General features: G+C 39.2%; 4 protein-coding genes and 1 long non-coding RNA gene across 8 annotated transcripts; 3 read left to right on the top strand and 2 right to left on the bottom strand.

The window, feature by feature from the left end:
• Positions 1-3507: 3507 nt before the first annotated feature.
• On the bottom strand, positions 3508-4268 carry LOC112193852. Its single transcript, XR_002934055.2, has 2 exons — positions 4215-4268; positions 3508-4130 (listed from the first exon to the last, which is right to left on the bottom strand). It is a non-coding gene; the product is annotated as an uncharacterized LOC112193852 (long non-coding RNA).
• A 126-nt stretch (positions 4269-4394) lies between these two features.
• LOC112193850 lies at positions 4395-6095 on the bottom strand. Its single transcript, XM_040516914.1, has 4 exons — positions 5704-6095; positions 5491-5620; positions 5362-5404; positions 4395-4451 (listed from the first exon to the last, which is right to left on the bottom strand). The coding sequence occupies exons 1-4, from the start codon at positions 5978-5980 to the stop codon at positions 4395-4397; spliced, it is 507 nt and encodes a 168-aa protein (XP_040372848.1). The 5' UTR covers positions 5981-6095.
• Positions 6096-10577: 4482 nt separating this feature from the next.
• On the top strand, positions 10578-11864 carry LOC112194002 (protein UNUSUAL FLORAL ORGANS). Its single transcript, XM_024334268.1, has one exon. The coding sequence runs from the start codon at positions 10578-10580 to the stop codon at positions 11862-11864; it is 1287 nt and encodes a 428-aa protein (XP_024190036.1).
• A 1552-nt stretch (positions 11865-13416) lies between these two features.
• Positions 13417-17177, top strand: LOC112192648. Of its 4 annotated transcripts, none has more exons than XM_040516861.1 (8): positions 13418-13834; positions 13911-14034; positions 14122-14505; positions 14644-14916; positions 15089-15606; positions 15694-15818; positions 16236-16349; positions 16481-16621. In XM_040516861.1, the coding sequence occupies exons 1-8, from the start codon at positions 13650-13652 to the stop codon at positions 16483-16485; spliced, it is 1728 nt and encodes a 575-aa protein (XP_040372795.1). In that variant the 5' UTR covers positions 13418-13649; the 3' UTR covers positions 16486-16621. The 4 variants fall into 4 exon arrangements, with proteins under 4 accessions (XP_024188231.1, XP_024188232.1, XP_040372795.1 ...); XM_024332462.2 differs by having other exon boundaries at positions 13420-13834; positions 16236-16390; positions 16481-17177; XM_024332463.2 differs by lacking the exon at positions 16481-16621 and having other exon boundaries at positions 13417-13834; positions 16231-16378.
• A 315-nt stretch (positions 17178-17492) lies between these two features.
• On the top strand, positions 17493-19686 carry LOC112192649 (putative pectinesterase/pectinesterase inhibitor 22). The gene is made up of 2 exons (XM_024332465.2): positions 17493-18558; positions 18771-19686. Exons 1-2 carry the CDS (start codon positions 17550-17552, stop codon positions 19439-19441), a joined length of 1680 nt encoding a protein of 559 aa, XP_024188233.1. The 5' UTR covers positions 17493-17549; the 3' UTR covers positions 19442-19686.

Below are 19686 nucleotides of genomic sequence, written 5' to 3'. Positions count from 1 at the left end.
TGACGACCTTCTTCTTCCAAAGAGAGAACACGGCGTTGATTGACGCCCCTGCGAGGGGTTACCTTGGTTCGAGCCATGAGGAAGTAGAAGGAATTTGAAACTGCACGCTTAGACAAACCTTAGTAAAATCTGGAGGAGACAAAAAAGGATGTATATGTAAAGCACAAAATAGGGTAGAAATCTCAACAGGCACACGGTTTTAACAAAGCTTCTCCGGGAAGGAGAAGAGTTATGATAGTTCACGGCCCAAGAAACTCCCCCACGTGTAAATATTCCTTTCTTTTCCTGGATTTATGGCATGCTTTCGGCTATAGCTTGTCTGTCACGGATCCTCGAGATTCGTTTGATTCCCCCACGCGTCCTTTCTTTTCCTTGATTCACGGCAATTAAACCTGCTTTCTGCTGTAGCTTGTCTGTCACAGCTCCTCGAGATTCGTTTGGTTCCCCCACGTGTCTTCCACGCACCAACAGCTTTTCCGTGTTTTCGGGTGACTTTAATCCAACGCGTAGATTTAATCTCAGAGATCGTCCATCCAACGGTGGAGATCCGCTCACTCGTTCAATAAATAGGTGCATTCTGAGGGAGCGACTATTCACTCCAAAAGAAAATTCTTCCGAGTTCCAGCCTTTCTCTCTCAACCCTTCAGCCTTTCTTTCGAAACTCAAATCCTTTCTTCACCAACATGGAACCACGAACTCTGCAACTAATGGAGCAACAGACCCAGCAACAAATCGAGGATGGAGGAAACAACCAAGCAGCCGGGACTAATAACCGGTGGGCTCCCACACCGCCTCAACTAAGAATCCTCAAGGGCCTTTACTATGATAAGGGTTTTAAGTACCCAACTCCAGAGCAGATTCAAGAGATCTGCCTTCATCTGAAACAGTATGGGCAGATCGAGGACAAAAACGTTTTCTTTTGGTTCCAGAACCTCAAGGCTCGTGAGAGGCAGAAGTTGAAGGAATTTCGGAACGTTCCGGTTGGTGGATCTCTCGATCTCAATTTTGGTTCCACTGGTTCTACTAGTAATGACAGATCCATTGACAGATCCATTGATCTAAACTTTGGGTCACGTGTCGGCTATGGTGCTGATGGATCGATCATGGAACAACGAGGAGAATATCACCAGGAGATTGAAACCCTTCCACTATTCCCCATGCATGGTGAGGACATCTTGGGCAACATGAAGACTACTTCCGAGGGAGGTGGCGGTTATGGCGGTGGCTCTCACATTTCCCTTGAGCTCAGTCTCAACTCCTACAGAGATGCAGACATGGCTTAGTATAGAGTATTATTATTATTATTATTATTATTTTTTTTTGTAAATAGCTTAATTTAATAAGACTGAATGAATGCAGTTTTTTTTTTGTTTTTTTTTTTATTTATTATTATTTTTTTATTTTTTGTTTTTTTTATATATACTTATATAGGACTCAAAAATAAAAGACAAAAATATATATAGGACTCAAAATGAAAGACAAAAATATAAATCCCTTCCCCCACACTTAAATATTGCATTATCTTCAATGTAATCAATTAAAAGCATGCAATGAAATAAGTAAGAATAGATAGAAGACATTTACGAAAACAAATCCTAAAATAAAAACAATAGAGAAAAAATGAAAAAAGAAATAGGGAAAGAGAAAGCAAATCTGATTATATTCTGAATTGGGTTGCCTCCCAAGTAGCGCTTGTATTTTACGTCTTGCAGCCAGACGGTACCTACATTAAATAAAGTTAGTAACTATAATTAACAAAGAAATACAAAATAAAAACAAGTATAACTATTAATTACAAACTACAAGTATAATTAACAAGTATAATTAACAAGTATATTGTACAAAAGACACAAGTTAAGTACACAAGTGAGTATAAAACGTGAAAAATATTTTTACAAGTTTAAAGTGTGAAACAACAAAATAATTTACATGTATAGAGTATTCACAAGTATTTCTTTTATTATAAACATTATTGATATCGAATCAAATTCCAAGCGGTAAATCAAGTGGACGTGCGGCCCAAGTATAGTCGCCTAGACACAAACTCCCTTTTAAATCGTTTGGGCAACCTTACTGAAATGGCCAGGTGGGGGAGGACGAACACGAGAGGAAAAATCCATTTTGGCATGAGCTACTCCCACATAGTGGTTTACGCCCATTTGCAAGCACTTCTGGATTCAAAAACCCGTCATGAACGTTGTCCCCTTCCTAGACACCATTCCACATAGGCTATACTTACTAAGATGAAAAAGTTCATAAGTGTGAAGACAGTTCAACAAGTGTTAATAAAGGCCGCCCTCAACCTTAAGGGATCTGAGCTAGGTACCAATAAGGGGTTTAGGCCAATATTAACAAAAGAGACTTCACCTATTCCTCTCAATTTACAACCTACAATTAAAATTCGTGTTCAATAATATAAATAATATTCTAGTTAATTTAAACTAAGTTTCAAACAATTTTTAAACAACAAATATATACAATAAATGACACAATTTAGCAAGTGATTTTTCAATCCCCGGCAACGGCGCCAAAAATTGACGCGCTTTGAGTAAGCGCATAATTTAACCCTGAAATATCGTTAGTAGTATAAGCAAATAGGGATCGTTCTATTCCGGGGATTGAGGGTACACCTGTAATTGTGTAACAAATAAAGAAAATTATTATTTACAGAAATAAAATAAAGAATAAATATATACAAGTGAACAAAAAATAAGGGGGGGGGGGTTTTAAGAATTAAAGAATTGAAAATTAAAATAAAGAAAATATAAAAACACATGTACAAGAATGAAACATAAGAAACAAAGATTAAACCCTAGTTTATCATTGAATTCGAATTAACCCTACATTGTTCTTCTAAGTCATGAGAGAGGAGTTGATCATGTGAAACGTTAAAAGCAAACAATTTCCCATATTTTACTTTTCAATGCTAATTAATCTAAGTGAAAGCACATAGACTAATCCTATTAAACATGTAATCAAGCCCTAGAAAGCTAGTCAATCATGACATGTTCAACGCATGAAACACATAGAAAGACTATCAACTCAAGTGTACAACTTAGTATGAATAAGTTCACCTAATTGCAATCCTCTTCAATTGAATTCGATTTTTGTCCAAAACCTTTACTACTTTGATTCAAGTTTACACAAAACGAAAAGTCGATTTCATGTTCTTAAACCTAGCACCATTCATATCAAAACCCTACGTGTTTCGAACCACATAAGATTAAAATACAAAAGATATCTATAAAGCAAATTCAATCGAACAATCACACATAAGCAACTTTGGAATCACAACATAAGAATCGAAATTCTTTATTTAAACATAGAAGTTGGGTTTAAACTTTACCCTAAACATTATTGTTAACTAGTGTTGAAATGAAAAAAAATACATATCCAATTACATTAAGTTTCGTCCACTTAAAGAAAATAAGAGTGCTTTAATTTATGTAATTTTAAAAGCCTTTTATCTCAAGAAAAATAGCGGACGAGTTTGACAGCTAGTGAAGCTTTAAACAAAAGAAACAATTAAGCTGCTGACTTCTAGCTTGTTTCAAAGTCTAGACAAGCAATTGAAAAAGAAGCTGCAGTCTTCACGTCAAAAGAAAAAGGAGATAAAATGTCCAACTAGTTCACTTCAAGTTGAACTCTAAAACCCTCCGTGTTGTATACAAGTCAAACTCATCTCGGGTGCAGTATATAAGCACCACATGAAAAGGAAAAAAGAGGGCCGCAACGTGGGGAAGACAACAGGAGGACGCAACGGAGGAGGCAACAGAGTACAACAACGTGGAAAAACAAGAAGGAGAAAGCAGCAAAGCAGCTTGGAAGACAAAAGGTTCAGACCTCGTTCCAGCGCTCTCCACCACCTTTTCTTTTCTGTTGCAGGTCTTCCTCACAACGGCACCTTCGGGTGTCAATGATGTCAAAGTACATGCCGGAGCAGCGCCTCCGATGACCATGCCGGGCAGCGTCCCGATGAACCATGCCGGGCAGCGACCCGATGAACTCATGCCGGGCAGCGTCCCGATGAACTCATGCCGGGCAGCGTCCCGATGAACTCATGCCGGGAAGCGTCCCGATGAATATACCGGAGCAGCGTCTCCGATGTTCTATAAACAGAACAGTCCCTCCTATCACCATGTCAAATTGCCTTTAAAGCACCAACTCAAATAACACAAAAAATATGAACAAAGTCTAAGTAGACAGAGACTCACCCTCAAATTGAAGCTTTGGAGTCCTGACTGCAGCTGCTGTCCTCGCCTGGTACCTGCACAAAAGGGTTTGTCAAATTTAAAACCCTTAAAGTTGCAGCAATGGGAGTTGACAAAGCACAAAGAAATTGTTTTCGGTGCAAAGAAACTAAGAGAAAAGGGACAGAAGACTCGCCATTGAAATCAAAAGTCTGGAACTCTGGAATTTATGACACCACAGCTCCTGTACTTGTTTTGTACCTGCATAAAAAATAATAATAATAAGGTTTTGTCAAGTTAACAAAAGCCTTGAAATTGCAGCAGTTGGTGATACAAATAAAAAGCAACGTCTTCATTGAACAAATGAGATCAAACGTCGATTACAGAGGTTACCAAAGTACAAAACAGAAGATACAAAAGAAAAGGGAGCAAGAATGATGTTCTGGTGACATTTGCAGAGGAGAGAGTTCCATCAAATTGCACAAGTACAACGAGAATGACAAAAGCAAAATGACAAGCCCGCGTTCTCGGGTACGATATGTCGAGGTGCAAACAATTGTAAACAGAAGAAACAAAGTAGAAGCCATGAGGTGGAATAGTAAAACAAAGTTCAAAGCTTGATTATGGTGAATTGCTACAGCGTCAAGATCATTTGTCCTTGGGTAAAAATCAAATTCAACTACTCAAAGGCTGCAGTAAGTTTTAAGCCAATATTGCTACAAGAAATCCAAGCGGTGCTGTCATGAAGACTAAGAGAAGTAAAGTCTCTAGCAAGTGAAACTCTAATCTAACCCAAGTGTTGGTCATTGTCAACAAAGCAATTCCGGAAGTTCACAAAAGTACAAAGCAATATAAAAAATGTGTGTTCTGGAATACTGCAGGCCATGTGGGGAAGTTCAATCAAGCCAGGCACAATTCAAAAGCTTAATTAACAATGATATGAGACAACCAAATTACAAACTTGATGAGGTGCCGTCATAGAAAAAAAAGAAGATTAGTTTGGCATTGGTTTTATAATCAAGTTTGAAAAGTCAAAGAAAGCTTGGCGGTGGCTCTGGTTTGAGCATGCAGGTTTCAATTAATTGAAATCAATAAGACAATTGCAGAAATTGACAAAAGCACAAAGCAAAAGGACATAGAAGAAAGTGAATGTTCTGATAACAAAACTTACTCTCGATGTCAGCAATAGTCTATGCGTGTCTTCCTTATAGCACCTGCAAAAGAAAAAAGAAGGGAAAGGAAGAGCATTAATTGAAGCTCATCAGTGGAAACAAGGGATCTCTCTAGCTCAGACACGTACTTGGAGTCAAAGACAGGAGCCTTGCTTTCAATTCGCTGGCAACCCAAAGTAAACACTGCACTTTTGCCTTGTTCGAACTCACCGCGGTTAAGTTTTAACACCAGAAGACAAGATTCAAAGCCCAGAGCCACTGATGGAGAGGATCAAGAAGAAAGTTTCAGTTTTGTTGTACACAAATCAAACGAAGGAGTGAATTAAGAGTGAAGTCCTCACCCAACTTGTGTACAGAAATCTCAATTGCAGGCTGTGAAATCCCTTTGGGACAAGAATATAGTCGCGGCCCATCTTCAACTCCATCGCTAAATGGACTTCTGTCTCCAGATCCATCCCCGCTTCGGCTTGGCAAGAATGGCGTACCAAGTTCGTGTTCATCTGGGTTTGGGGATAGTGGAGATTGAAGTAAAGCAGCTGTGAGAAAATAAAAATAAAAGAATAAGTGAAAAAAGCAACTGGGCCTGTGAGACGCGCTTTGGGTTTCTGGAAAGTTCATGGGTGTCCATAGCAAAATTTGATGCCCAAAATAGAAGTTTATGCATGTCTCTGGATTCTAAAAAAAAAAAGACTCAGACTTCCCTCGGTGCATCAAAAGTCCCCGTGTTAAGTTTGGGGTCAAGAAAGCTTCATAAGTCGAGGAATACGATTCGCGAGGAAGCCCATTTCAAAATTTGGGCCCGTTGGAAGAATTCGGCAAAGCATGACGCTATGGGTTCCATTTCCAAATACCCAGGCTCGGGTTTCGTTAAAAATACCTCGGAACCTAAAAATATCCTTTTGGTACAAAACCAAGAAAGCTCAAGTCGCCATCTATGAACTACAATGGTTTGATCCCTTCACAGGGTATGTAGGCAATCTAGCGACCCACTAGATACAACCACAAATTCAAATCGAATCCCTAACTCCACCAGTCAAATTTACCCAAACACCAGAAAAATCAAATCATTCCCAAATTACCCAAATGCAAATTCAAGGGCTCTAAACCCTCAAACATATCTCAAACACCAATCCAAAAATAAATGGGTCATCTACCCATTTAAATCCCAAAGGCTGGAACTACATGTGGTTTGATCCCGCAAGGGTATGTAGGCAATCTGGAATCAAATAATCTAGATGCAACCGCGTCCTAAACACTATTCCTATTCCAAAAATCGAAGCCTTCCAATGGGTCATTCACTCATTGGAACTCTTGAACTACGAGTGGCTTGATCCATTCCCGGGTACGTAGGCAACCCGTTCCAAAATTCGGGTGCAGCCGCAAAAACAAACAAATACACACTGGTTTCTTTATAAATGGAATCAAAGGGTGTTCCCTTGTAACAAGGGATTGTAATTAAGAGACACATTCTGTCTTGAATGGGTCGGACCCGAAATAATTAACACTCTATTCTGTTAATGAATACGAGTGAAATTACGTTGGGTGACATTTTCACTTTGTGCAATTTTTTTAACTCAACAACTAGAAACAAGTTCATATGAATTCAAACAAGGAAAACAAAAGATCATTACAAGGAAAAAGAATGAATTACACCGTGAGGGGAGATGGAGATGGAGAGCTTGAACGTTGGAATCTTGAATCTTGGAAGCAAGTCTTCAAGATGGATGATGGAGGCTATGTCCTCACTACTTCTTCTTCTTCTCTTTACTTGAAAATGCAAAACTAAGAACTAGAGAATGGAAAAGGAAAATGGAAAGGAAATGGAGAGACAAAGAAGATGGAATGGATGAAGGAATTTGTGTTATGGATTCAGAAATTGGTGATTGAGAGTGAGAGGAGAAGGTGTTTAAATAGGGAGGAAAAAGAAGAGTGAAATGATGAGATGAAGAAAAATAATGAAAGTGGAGTATGAGAGTGGTTTGTAAAATATGTAAAAGATGAGGTAATGATGAAAGCAAAGCATGAAGGTGAAGAAATGTGGAAGTGATGATGATCTTTTAGAGTAGAAAAATGTATCCAAGGAAAAAGAAATGCTTTCTTCATGTGGGTGGGAAACATGAATATGTGGTGTTGAGCTGTTTTCAAGTCAGTTTCTTCCCCTTTATTCCTTCAATTATTTCTCCAACAAGACTTCATTATATGCCTTCGACTTCTTCATATGAAATTATCCACCATGAGTGTAGATTACTGTGGTAAAATTTCAGAATTTCTTGCCATGTGGTTGGGCCGGAAATGCTGCTGGACCTCTTACAGGTCCAGTTTTCCGGTTTTGCTTCTGTAGAGAATTGGGCTGATTGTTTGAAGGCCTTCCACTCATATTTTTCTCTGGAACTCTTCATAAGAAATGATCCTTGGGCTTTCTAGAATGAATCTGGAAAGTTTCAACTCATTTGAAGTTCAGATGGTTAGTCTGCCACTCCTCATTTCTTGTCTAGCTCGCTTTCTCATTGGCTCAATTTCTCCAAGACACGCTTTCTCAGGCCAAAATGCTCATTTTAGGGCCAAACAGCTCATTTCATCATCATCTACTCCAATGTACCTAAAAAATAGAAATTGAGTTAAAAATCGATTCGTTAAGGAATTAACTAAGCAAAATGTGAGGAATTAACTATTAAAATACCGCATTAAAATGCTCCTATCAACCGACACACTTATTCCTCCTAGTTGAAATAAGCTTATTTGCTGCTATCCTTCAGCTCTTTAATTTGCTGATTTTGCTTCTTCAGCTATGCCAATCATTTCCGCTCATTGAGCCTGGTTGAAACCAATATTGCAAGTTACTGTATTAGTGATGAAGTCTTTAGCTCTTTTCTAATGCAATATGATGATAACTTCTCTCCCATAAGTTTGAGGGAGGGTGTAAAACGGTAAAATTGTAACTTTCCAACTCAACTGTAAAGCTGTATTATAAATACTTGTATTGGAAAATCTATCAATGAAATTGAAGCCTTCGTTTCCATTTGTTTTCCAGCTTTGTCTATATTCCTCTGTTTTTCATAGAAATCTTTCACTTTACCAACCATTTCTCCAAAAGAGGCATTTACAAGTAGTGCATAGTAAACTGAATAAGTACTTACTACATGATTTAGGTCGATATTTTTCTCTAAGTGTAGTTAGTACGTTTGGAGGGAATGAAGGTTTTGATCGAGTTTAGTGTTGAATTAATTCAAAAAGTATTTTTTGCCCTCATTTTTTAACTCATCATATACCTCACAAAGACAAAGCCATGATGGAAAATTGACATAGGTATGACATTGACAAGAAAAATTGAGTCAAAATATTATATTGGTAACTTTGAAAGTTCACGTATCATTTTGAAATCCCTGAAATCTCCAAAAATTGTTGGTGAAAAAACTCATTTAGAAATTTCAATTTTTGCTGAGCCTACAACTTTTGAGTATTCGATCAAGAAAAAAAAGTTGTGCGGATTTTTTCTTCTATGTCTCACGTGAATATGGTAAAGTAATAGTCAAAGAAACTCCATTAATGTCATGTTTCAGAACCAGATAGAATCAAAAGCTTTGAAGAAACTAGAGCCAAATTGGAATAGAGAAGAAAGCAATAGTACTTTGAAAGAAAAATGGGGGAAGGGGGAAGGGGGGAGGGGAGACTTGTACCGGGTTGCTTGAAGGGAAACCACAATTTCCAAATTTCAGAGTGAAACATTTTCCATAAATAGAAATTTCTTGAGGTAAGAAATAAATTTGCATACCCGAGAACCCTAACTCTTTCCACTTTTACAGCATAATTATCACGTCTGAGACACATGATCGATAATACCAAAATCGATTGACAGTAACAAGACATGGTGATTGTTCTCAGTAGATTGGATTTGCTACCCTCGTTCAAACAAAAGCCAAATGGCTCAGAGAAAGATGATATTAATACACAAAGAAAGGAGAAAGGAGACAGCTGCTTTCACAGAGAACGCATTCATGGTTTTAAATTTAAGAGGAGTCTGAGGAGGAGGTGGAGACCTTCAACTAATTCATGTCACCTTTCCTTTCTCATGAGTCTGATCGAAATAAAGTTTTTCGTCGTTCACGTTACAAGTTACTGCAAGCAATGAGATTTGATTGGACGTATGCATGATCTGACAGGATGTATGAGATCGAAACACGCCTGTATTAGGGTTTCATGAAATGTCTATGGCCTCCTAGGGCTCGGTCATACATTATCGTAAACATGAGAGAATACTTATTTAGGTAATGATTCCTTAAAATTAGGCTTTATGAGTACAAAACCTCTCATAGTCTCATTTCATAAAAGTCACTTTCACCACTCAAAATTCAGATCACTGGTCAAATTATATTATATTATATTGGTAAATTCTAAATTCTATTCTAAAGTCTCTTTTCTCACTATAATACATATTGATGTTGTATTTTTGTCAAAATGCATGTGAAACTCTCTATTTCAATATATTCTCAACGATAGAAAAATCGAAACGTTTTTCTATATATTCTTGGAGAGAAATATATACTTACCACTAAATTTAATTCAAGTTTTTGCTACAAATGTGGCTTGCCAATATAACGCTTGATTTCTAAGGAGGTTAAAATGCCATATAATTATGAAATTTTTCATGAATAACAGAGTTGGTGCATGCTTGTGCGATCTATTAGGCTTCAACTCGTGGAAATCAGTAATTCAAGGACTTCTATCCACTTTTCTCCTAAAGTTGCAGTTGAGCACTTGATATCTTGACATCTTTAGCTACCTCGGCCTTTTACAAAACAACACTGAAGTGACCGATTGACAGCAAAAGGATACACAAAATAAACCAATTAATATATTAAGAACACGCAAAGAGAAACCACAGAACTATGCACCAACTCATGCATTTGATGATCTTTACTTCTATATATGGAGCAGATCTTTTGGCACCCTCTCCTGTCTTCAAAACCCTTCTCTCTAATTCCACGAAGTGAAAAAACCCACCTGCGGTCCCCTCATAGGAATACCAACATGCTTCCTTAACCCACCTGAGCTGTCCTACTTTGTATCTCCATTTTCATGTTTACCAAACACATACCAATCTAACATGAAGAAAGAAACATCCATGTAGCCTCTGTCTCCACAATTAGCTAGTTCCTTCCTCAGCTAGCCACTTGTTTGCTTTGGTTCCATCAATTGCACTAAAAAATTCTACTTCATGGATCCTCATTTTCATCGTCTCTCTGAAATCCCCTTACCCTTGTCATTTAGCAGTACCTACGCTGGTAGTAGTAGTAGTAGTGGATCTAATCATGATGATCCATGGATGGACCCTAGGATATGGAGGAAGCTCCCAACTCGGATTCTCGACCGCATTATTGCCTTTCTTCCACCACCGGCCTTCTTCCGATCTCGGTGTGTCTGCAGGAGATGGAATGGCCTGTTGTTCACCAACACCTTCCTTCAACTCTACCTCGATATCTTCCCACACCGTCGCCATTGGTTCCTCTTTTTCAAGGTCTACACCCAGAATCTCATTGATGACAACAACAACAACAGGGCTGAAGGGTACCTTTTCGATCCTTATGAACTCGTCTGGTACCGCCTTCCCTTTCCTTTGGTTCCACCATCTGGCTTCTGTCCAGCCGCTTCTTCAGGCGGACTGGTCTGTTGGATTTCGGATAACCCTGCTCCGAAAAACCTACTTCTCTCCAACCCGCTTTCGGGTACCTTAAACCAACTCCCTCGAACACTAACCTCAAGGTATCAACCCTCCATCGGCTTTACTGTCACCCCTACTTCCATAGACGTCACCCTTGCCGGAGATGACCTCATCAACAATGCCCTAGCTGTAAAGAACTCCAGCGCAGAAAGGTTCCGTGTGGATGGTACGGGCTGCTTTCTTCCCACATGGCAGATCACTTCTCCTCTTCCCAGACTCTGCAACTTTGAGTCGGCTGGTAGAATGGTTCACATTAATGGAAGGCTCTACAACATGAGCTACCACCCTTTCAACGTCGCGACCTATGACGTGGAAACAGCCATTTGGTGGGATATTCAGCCACCGATGAAGAGGTTCCTGAAGTGTCCTAGCGTGGTAGAGAGTGGCACTGGGAAGCTTCTGCTGGTTGCGGCTATTGAGAAGAGGTCGCTGATCGTGCCGAAAAGCTTGAGGGTCTGGAGCTTGCAGGAAGGAACTACGTGGGTGGAGATTGAGAGGATGCCTCAACTGCTTTATGATCGGTTCGGTGCGGAGATGGAGTCCTGTGGGAATGGGTTTCACTGCGTTGGCCATGGAGAGTTCATTGTGTTCATGATTCCGGGGAGTTCTCGTCATTTGGGTGTGTTGTTTAATATGAACACCAAACTGTGGAAGTGTATGCCTCCCTGTCCTTTTGTTGGTATGGGTGATCTGAGCCGTGGTTTTGCTTATGAGCCCCGGCTTGCTACTCCGGTCACTTCGCTTCTGAATTATCAGTTCCCTGCTGCTCCATTTCCAGCTTGATTCAAGTGTACTTAATAACACCAGGAGAGCAGGAGGTGCCTACTTATTCTACCATGTGGTCTTAGTATTTTGCGCAAAATAAATCCAGGAGCTACTCAGTTAATTGTCTGAAGTTTAAGTGATGAACTACGCCCGTGTTTTCCTTTTAGTTTATTGTAAGTTTGTGACCATGTTCTCTCTGCCCTCGGTCTGGTAGTATGCGTGTTTAAAATCCATGTTTGTTCCATTAAATGCCTGTGTCTGCATTAGTACGTGGCTTTAGCTAGCTGTGCTTTGACAATGCAAGGAATTCCAAGGTAAGAAGCTCCTTTTGGTGTCATTTTTCTACTTGGTTCAAATGTTCAATTGTCTACTACCAGTCCAAGACTGAATATCCAGACAATGACATTAAACTGATGAGGTCGTGAGAGGTGGCCGGGATTTCACTCACTGCGTCCCTTTCCTCTACCGACCTTTCATTTGTTATTAATTAAAGATGGATATGCATGCAGCATTTTAGAAGAAATACAATAACTTCTCTTTGGTATAAAACTGGTGATGAAAACGTCCCTTTTACTTTTGTAATTCCATAAATCTTTACTAACTGGAACAAATAAATAAAAACTTGCATATCAAACGTGCATATCCGAAGACAAAGTGAAGTTCAATAAAAATTGGTGGTGGTTTCAACTTTTTTCAAGTTAAAAACCGGCCTCTCTCATTTAAAAATTAGAAAAGAAAAAAAAGTACTCAATTAGTTGAACCACTCATTTTACCTTGGATTGCATGATTCCTCCTTGTACCATCAATTTCATTTTGTATATATAATTCCTCCTCTTATCATCAATTGATTTGACATTATATAATACGGAATTAGATCCATATTCTTTCTGAAAGTGAAACCTACATTAAAGTAAGGGAGAGACTCGAATGAGGAGATTTAAAATGAGAACTTCATCAGCACTTTCTAACCAACGGTTGTGAGACTCATTTTCGATTACATTTCGGAAAATCAACTGTCAAATGTTTAAGTATGCATGAGTAAATTACTTATGAGAATTTTATTCCAAATTGCTAATCGTTAAGATACCGAACTAGATCAAATAAATGAAAGAACAAAATTTGTTAAACCTGAACATTTCATATTTATAACTGATAAATCATGATTATAAATGCCTCCTTAACAATTTTCAATTTGGTTAAATTTTTTTAAGAATTATCAACTCATGAATATTTAAACATCTAACAATTAATTTGTAGAAATGTGATTGAAAAGTGAATATGTCAACTGTTGATTAAAAAGTCCTCATGAATGACTCATTTTAATCCTCCACATCAAAACCCAACCCTTTACAGTAATCTAAAGACATGCACTATAAAACTAGTTTTAATTCTAAAGCATATGATGGAAATGAAATGAAGTGAAGAATTACTCTCGATATCATTCGGATTGGTTCAAATTTGACCAAAAAAAAATTATTTTCTGCTATCATTTTCCCATATAGGAAAGAAAGACTTTTCTAGAAAAATTAAATAGTAGGTAATGTGAGACCAACTTCCAAAAGCTCAAAGGACATGCAAATGCAATGATTAATAAAACCGAATCATCCAATCCCTTCTTCCCACTACTTCTTCCCGACGCGCCCTCCCCACCTGGAAAATCCCTTGATCAAACTCACCACGTGTCTCATCTTTCCCACTCAAAACCCCATCGAACTGTTTTCCTCTTGTCGTATTCAATTCACATTCCGATTCCCTTTCTTCTCCGGACTAAGATCTCGGTCCGGAAACCCACGCCGCGACGACATGTCGTCGCGTAATTCCAGCAACATGTCCACGACCAGAACTCTCAGCGGGATATCCGAAATGGAGGCCGCGAAACTCGGGTTGGATCTCGTGTCCGCCGCCAGGCGAAACCTCGGCTTCCTCCGAACTGTTGCCGAGTCTCGGTGGCTGCACAGGAAGCCAACGCTTGTCGAAGCCATAAGAAGGTCAAAGCTCTCACCTTTATAATTAGTAATCTGATCGGACGGTGGATGTTGAACGTTGCTGGGTTTGGTTTTGCAGGTACAGTGAGCTCTGGATGCCGTTGATGGCTCATCTGACGGCGGAGTCAACGTTAACGACGACTCCAGTGGTTCATCCTCCTATAGATATTGAGTGGGTTTGGTTCTGTCACACACTTAATCCGGTAAGTTAAGTTTGATTAAAAAGCTCTGATTTTTTTTTTTAATTTGAGTGTTTTCTGAAATTAAAGATTTGATATTTTTTTTTTCAGGTTCATTATAGGCAATACTGTGAGTCCAGGTTTTCAAGACTTATAGGAAAGCCCACCATTTTTGATGAAGAGAATGAAGAGTATGCATTAATGAGGTGCAGAGATTTTTGGGTCAAAAGGTACCCAGATGAGCCATTTGAGAATGAAGCTGATTCTGATGTGGGGGTATCAGAGGTAGCTATTGATGAGGAGCTATTGGAGGAAGTGAGCAAGCATAGGTTTTTGTATTCGAAATTTTCAGAGCCATACAGGTCTGAGATTGTGTATTTGATAGCAGCAAGGCAAAGGTACAAGGGGTTTTTGTTCATGGTGCAGAGGTCTATTGATTTGGGTTCAAATTTGGTTCCTGCCTCTGACATTATGCTAATGTGGCTCATCCATCAGGTGCATTTTTTCGGCTATAATTTAGTTCAGTTTTCGTTCTGTTATTTCTTTCTTGGATCATAAGTTAAAAAAGTTGAAATCTGGGTGTTTGTTTTATCTAGGATCTTATGTGTCTAAATTTTGTGTGATTGGAAGCAGAGTTATCCAACTGTATATGCTGAAGATTTGAAAGAGATGGAGGGTGATTTTGTGAAAGTGTTAACCGTGTGGGACAAAGTCAAGGAAAAAGAGGTGGAGGAGACCAAAAAGTTGTGGGAGAGGACTTTTGATCAACCATATGAGAAAGCTGGTGGGGAAATAGCTTTCAAATTGGATGGGGGTGTCTCATTCAAGCCGCCAGTTTACTGGGAGGTTTCGGATACAGATATCAATACCAAATACAAGCCCCTGCTGCCTAGGTTCTTGCTTGAGGTCAGTTTAAAACTTGATTTAATGTAAATATAATTAGTTTGATTACTTCTTTTGCAATAATGAGTCTGTACAAAAATTAATGTGAACTTAGTTTCAATGATAAAGCCAGTTATGTAGATCCTAGTTTTGTTAGTAAGTACTACTCTGATGGTGCCTTGATTCCTCAATGTAGGTCTGTGTGTTTGTCAGGCTTAGGGATAAAATGAAGGCAATGCAGGAGGATATAAGACGTGATAACCTTCGTCTTCGAATTGTGAGGTGCCATAGGGAGTTAAAGCTTGAAAAACCCATGTCGGACTTTTCTCATTCGTCATGGCGCAAAGCTTGGCATCTCTGCTGTGAGTTTGGAACCAAAGGAGTTATGGTGGAGCTTCGTCGGCGTGGTGGCTACTGTTTTAAAGGAAATAGTGTGCAGGACACTGTTACGTTCTATTGGAATGACTTACTTAGAGCACCCTCTCTATCTTTGGAAAAAGAAGATGATGAAGTGAAAATTGTTACTTCGATAACTCCACCAGTTCAGGCACCATACCTGATGAAATGTGTGCCAGACCGTGTCACAGATGATTCTGGGGCAATGATATCAGATGTGATTCTGAGAATGAACCAGTATCATCCCCAAGAAGGCCGGTGGTTGTCTCGCACTGTGCTTGATCATGCTGGGAGGGAGTGTTTCGTGATTCGAATAAGGTTTAAAGGCTAACAACGTATATTTTCCATACAATTTATTTCTAAAATTGTATCTGTTGTTAACAAATTGGATCAAATTGATTGTAGGGTGGGAGAAGGATTTTGGAGAAGAGGAGGCGAGGCTCCATCAGCTGTGAAATGGGAGGATAGGATTATAGAGATTCGAGAAGGTTCTTGGTCGTATGTTGCCGGTTCCATTGGTAGATCCCCTGGTATGTTATATTACGTAAACATATTTTCGGTCACTTGTGGGATTAAGGTGTAAACACCAACAACAACCTTAATAAGAAAAACTACATACTCGTAACCAACTGCATAGAAAAGGTTTCTAGATGAACCACATAATGTAGATGAGAGAAAACTGATAAGGATGAATACAGAACAAATCTTGAATCTTCTATCTTTAATTTGGTTACAGATCATGCTTAATAGGAAGAGTCTGGAAGAATTTAGTACTTCAGTGTTTGTTGTCTTGTCAGCTAACTAAGTAGGTATCACATTTATTCGACAGAACCGCTTCTACATTGCATTGTACTCCTCTGCCGAGAGATTATTCTTGGTTAATTATGGTGCATTATTGCATTTTCTTGGAAACAAATTGTAAACTCTTGTCTGCTGTTCTAGTACAGCGAAAGTAGTAGGAACCGCCTTACCAAAAGAACCAGCGGAACAATGGAAAGCTGCATGGCACTTTTCAACTGGAGATGAATTGATGATAGGGGGATTGCCATCGTCAGTATCAGGTCTGAGATTTTGTTTGAAGAATCAAGCTGCAGAATCAACCGTGAGCTTGCAATTTCTCTTCCTACGTTGCCTGCATTAGTACAGAAATCCTCATTTTGATTGGTTTATTAACGAATATCATATATTGCAGGTTAAGCTCTTAAAAGGACGAAGGATGCAATATCAAGTAAAAAAGAAAGGGTCTGTAACAAACTATGAGGAATGTCAAATTTATGAAGAAGGTGAAGAGGAGGAAGAGGAAGATGAAGAAGAGGGGTTTTTAACCCTTGTCCGGACAACTGAAGACGATCCAATTGGAAGAGCAACGGCTCTTTTGAATTGGAAGCTATTGGTAGTGGAGTTATGGCCTGAAGAAGATGCAGTATTTGTACTTCTTCTATGCATTTGTATACTAAGAAGTGTATCTGAGATTAAAAAAGAAGATATTGGAGGTTTGTTGATTAGAAGAAGACTAGGGGAAGAAAAATTTGGGACCAGAGATTGGGGTTCTGTAGTACTCCACCCTTCCTTAAGTTCTTCATTTAATTCTTCACCTCACATTGAACCTTGGTACTGGAATGCAAAGGCAGTTATAAAATCGGGTGGTTCAATTAACATCACCAGGCAACCAGCTGTTACTGTGGGATATTCACCGGAGGAAGGCAGTGATAAGTTGTACAAACGAGGGATACTAGCATGAGAACTGATGAGAGATTGGCATTTTTTTAACTGGTGTAAATGTGTTTTTTTCCCACTGAACCTACGGACGCATTTTTTTTGTCTTCTCTAATTTGACATTGAGAATCTTGTTGGTGAATATAGTTTGTGCCTATAAATTTGTTGGTGAATATAGTTTGTGCCTATACTGCTATACATATACCCTACAGCTTTTTGACTATTTACTGGGCCTAGAAATACTGGACAATTTTGATTCTGTTTCTAGAAAAGCGAGGATCCTTAATTTGATCACGCACTCCACGTACCTCTAAAGCCCAATTGCAACGAATATAAGAGCTTGCCCCCAGAAGAGAGCATGACTTGGCTTTGTCAAAAGAAAAAGCACAAGAATGTTTATTTACAACTCCAAAGACAAAACCTTTCCTTTGAAAACAAACCATTCCCTCATTCCCTCGTGTATAAAACAAGTACCTTTTCTTCATATACAATGATCATTAAAATCATTTCCTTTCTGCCTTTCTCCCTCCCCATCAGAGCTAAAGATGAGCTTTACCAATTTTTTTCTTCTTATTATTACTCTGGCCTCACTTTCTGTTTTTTCTCATGGATTAACTATATCCTCGGAACAGCCAAATCCTTCCATTCAATCCATGCTTATGCAAACTTGCACCCAAATTGAAAACCAAAGCTCATGCCTCACAGAAGTGCAAGCTGAGCTCCAAAGCATAATGGGACCTGATCAAAGTCATCAAAACGCTGCTTCTGCAAGAAGTTCAATCCTAAGTGCTGCGCTTAGGCACACACTTAATCAAGCGAAAGCTGCAGTTGACATGATCACAAAGTTCAATGCTCTATCCATCGGTTACAGAGAACAGGTAGCTATTGAGGATTGCAAGGAGCTTCTTGATTTCTCTGTCTCTGAGTTGGCTTGGTCTTTAGGCGAGATGAACAGAATTCGGACAGGTGACAAAAATGTTCACTATGAAGGAGATCTAAAAGCTTGGCTGAGTGCTGCCCTTAGTAACCAAGATACATGCCTTGAAGGTTTCGAGGGAACCGATAGACGGCTCGAAAATTTCATAAGGGGAAGCTTGAAGCAAGTCACACAGCTCATTGGTAATGTCTTGGCCTTGTATACTCAATTACATGCTTTACCCTTTAAACCTCCAAGGGATCATAGTATGAATACTTTGACAATTGCGAATAAGAGTTCATCGCCGGATCATAATTTTCCGGCATGGATGAGTGACGGTGATCAAGAGATGGTTAAGTCAAGTCCACATGATCAATCAGGTATGCATGTAGATGCTGTTGTGGCAACAGATGGGAGCGGGAAGTACCGTTCAATCACAGAAGCTGTTAATGAAGCTCCAGACCACAGCAGCAGGAGGTACATAATATATGTGAAGAAGGGGATTTATAGAGAAAACATTGACATGAAGAAGAAGAAAACCAATATCATGTTTGTAGGGGATGGAATTGGACAAACTGTGGTAACTGGTGACCGAAGTTTCATGCAAGGATGGACTACATTTAGAACTGCAACAGTTGGTACGTTTAATATTTATACCTTGCTATAGCTTATTGTACTTCCCTTGTCAGAATATTTATCAATATGAATATATGTGCGTTAATTAAAGAACGAGTCAAAAGTGTATTATAAGTTTACTTTATAACTGTTCAACTATATTAACAAGTTTGTAGAAAATTATGATATGTTTATGCTGGGATCCAGTTAATAAGTGACTAAGTTATGCTTGCAGCTGTATCCGGAAAAGGATTTATAGCAAGAGACATGACTTTTCGTAACACGGCCGGGCCTGAAAACCATCAAGGCGTGGCGCTTAGGGTTGACTCGGACCAATCTGCCTTCTTCCGGTGCAGCATGGAGGGTCACCAAGACACACTGTATGCTCACTCTCTTCGCCAATTTTATCGTGAATGTGACATCTATGGTACCATAGACTTCATATTTGGCAATGGTGCCGCGGTGCTCCAAAATTGCAAAATCTACACTCGAGTCCCGCTATCACTACAAAAGGTCACCATCACGGCCCAGGGTCGGAAAGATCCGCATCAAAACACTGGATTTTCGATCCAAGATAGCTATGTTTTTGCTACTCAACCGACGTATCTGGGGAGACCATGGAAGCCATACTCTAGGACAGTTTTTATCAACACTTACTTGGGTGGTCTAGTGCAGCCTAGAGGGTGGCTTGAGTGGTATGGTAACTTTGCTTTGGGCACATTATGGTACGGCGAGTATAGAAACTATGGGCCGGGTGCATCACTATCCGGACGGGTCAAGTGGCCAGGTTACCACATCATTCAGGATGCCAACATGGCTAGTTTCTTCACGGTTCGGCGATTTATTGATGGGATGGCTTGGTTGCCGGCTACAGGTGTTAAGTTTACAGTAGGTTTGAGAAACTAAGTCGTCAATAAAACTAGTAGGACCACATTATAGTCCACATGGGTTACGTTTCTATACTAGGGAATAGGGATGTGGTATCTCTTAAATCATTGGTATATGATAGTCGTTGTATATGATAGTCATTTCCCCTCTACTTTTCTTGGTGGGAAAATCAAATTAATACAGAAAATGAAGGATTCATGTATAATGTTTTGGAATGGCTGGTAAAATGTCCCGAATAATGTACAACACAAACAACTTTGTAA

The sequence above is a fragment of the Rosa chinensis genome, chromosome 3 (genome assembly GCF_002994745.2).
Source record: "Rosa chinensis cultivar Old Blush chromosome 3, RchiOBHm-V2, whole genome shotgun sequence".
NCBI lineage: Eukaryota > Viridiplantae > Streptophyta > Magnoliopsida > Rosales > Rosaceae > Rosa > Rosa chinensis.
The sequence above is the reverse complement of the archived record's forward strand: the minus strand, read 5'-3'. Positions and strand labels throughout refer to the sequence as shown.

Coding starts and splice junctions, on each gene's coding strand:
- LOC112193850 (XM_040516914.1), bottom strand. CDS start 5,980: ATGAACTTTCCAGAAACCCAAAGCGCGTCTCACAGGCCCAGTTGCTTT. Junction 5,621..5,703: donor GATTTCTGTACACAAGTTGG/GTGAGGACTTCA, acceptor CCTCTCCATCAG/TGGCTCTGGGCTTTGAATCT. Junction 5,405..5,490: donor GCTCCTGTCTTTGACTCCAA/GTACGTGTCTGA, acceptor TTTCTTTTGCAG/GTGCTATAAGGAAGACACGC.
- LOC112194002 (XM_024334268.1), top strand. CDS start 10,578: ATGGATCCTCATTTTCATCGTCTCTCTGAAATCCCCTTACCCTTGTCA.
- LOC112192648 (XM_024332462.2), top strand. CDS start 13,650: ATGTCGTCGCGTAATTCCAGCAACATGTCCACGACCAGAACTCTCAGC. Junction 15,819..16,235: donor TTCCATTGGTAGATCCCCTG/GTATGTTATATT, acceptor GTTCTAGTACAG/CGAAAGTAGTAGGAACCGCC. Junction 16,391..16,480: donor ATCAAGCTGCAGAATCAACC/GTGAGCTTGCAA, acceptor CATATATTGCAG/GTTAAGCTCTTAAAAGGACG.
- LOC112192649 (XM_024332465.2), top strand. CDS start 17,550: ATGAGCTTTACCAATTTTTTTCTTCTTATTATTACTCTGGCCTCACTT. Junction 18,559..18,770: donor ATTTAGAACTGCAACAGTTG/GTACGTTTAATA, acceptor TTATGCTTGCAG/CTGTATCCGGAAAAGGATTT.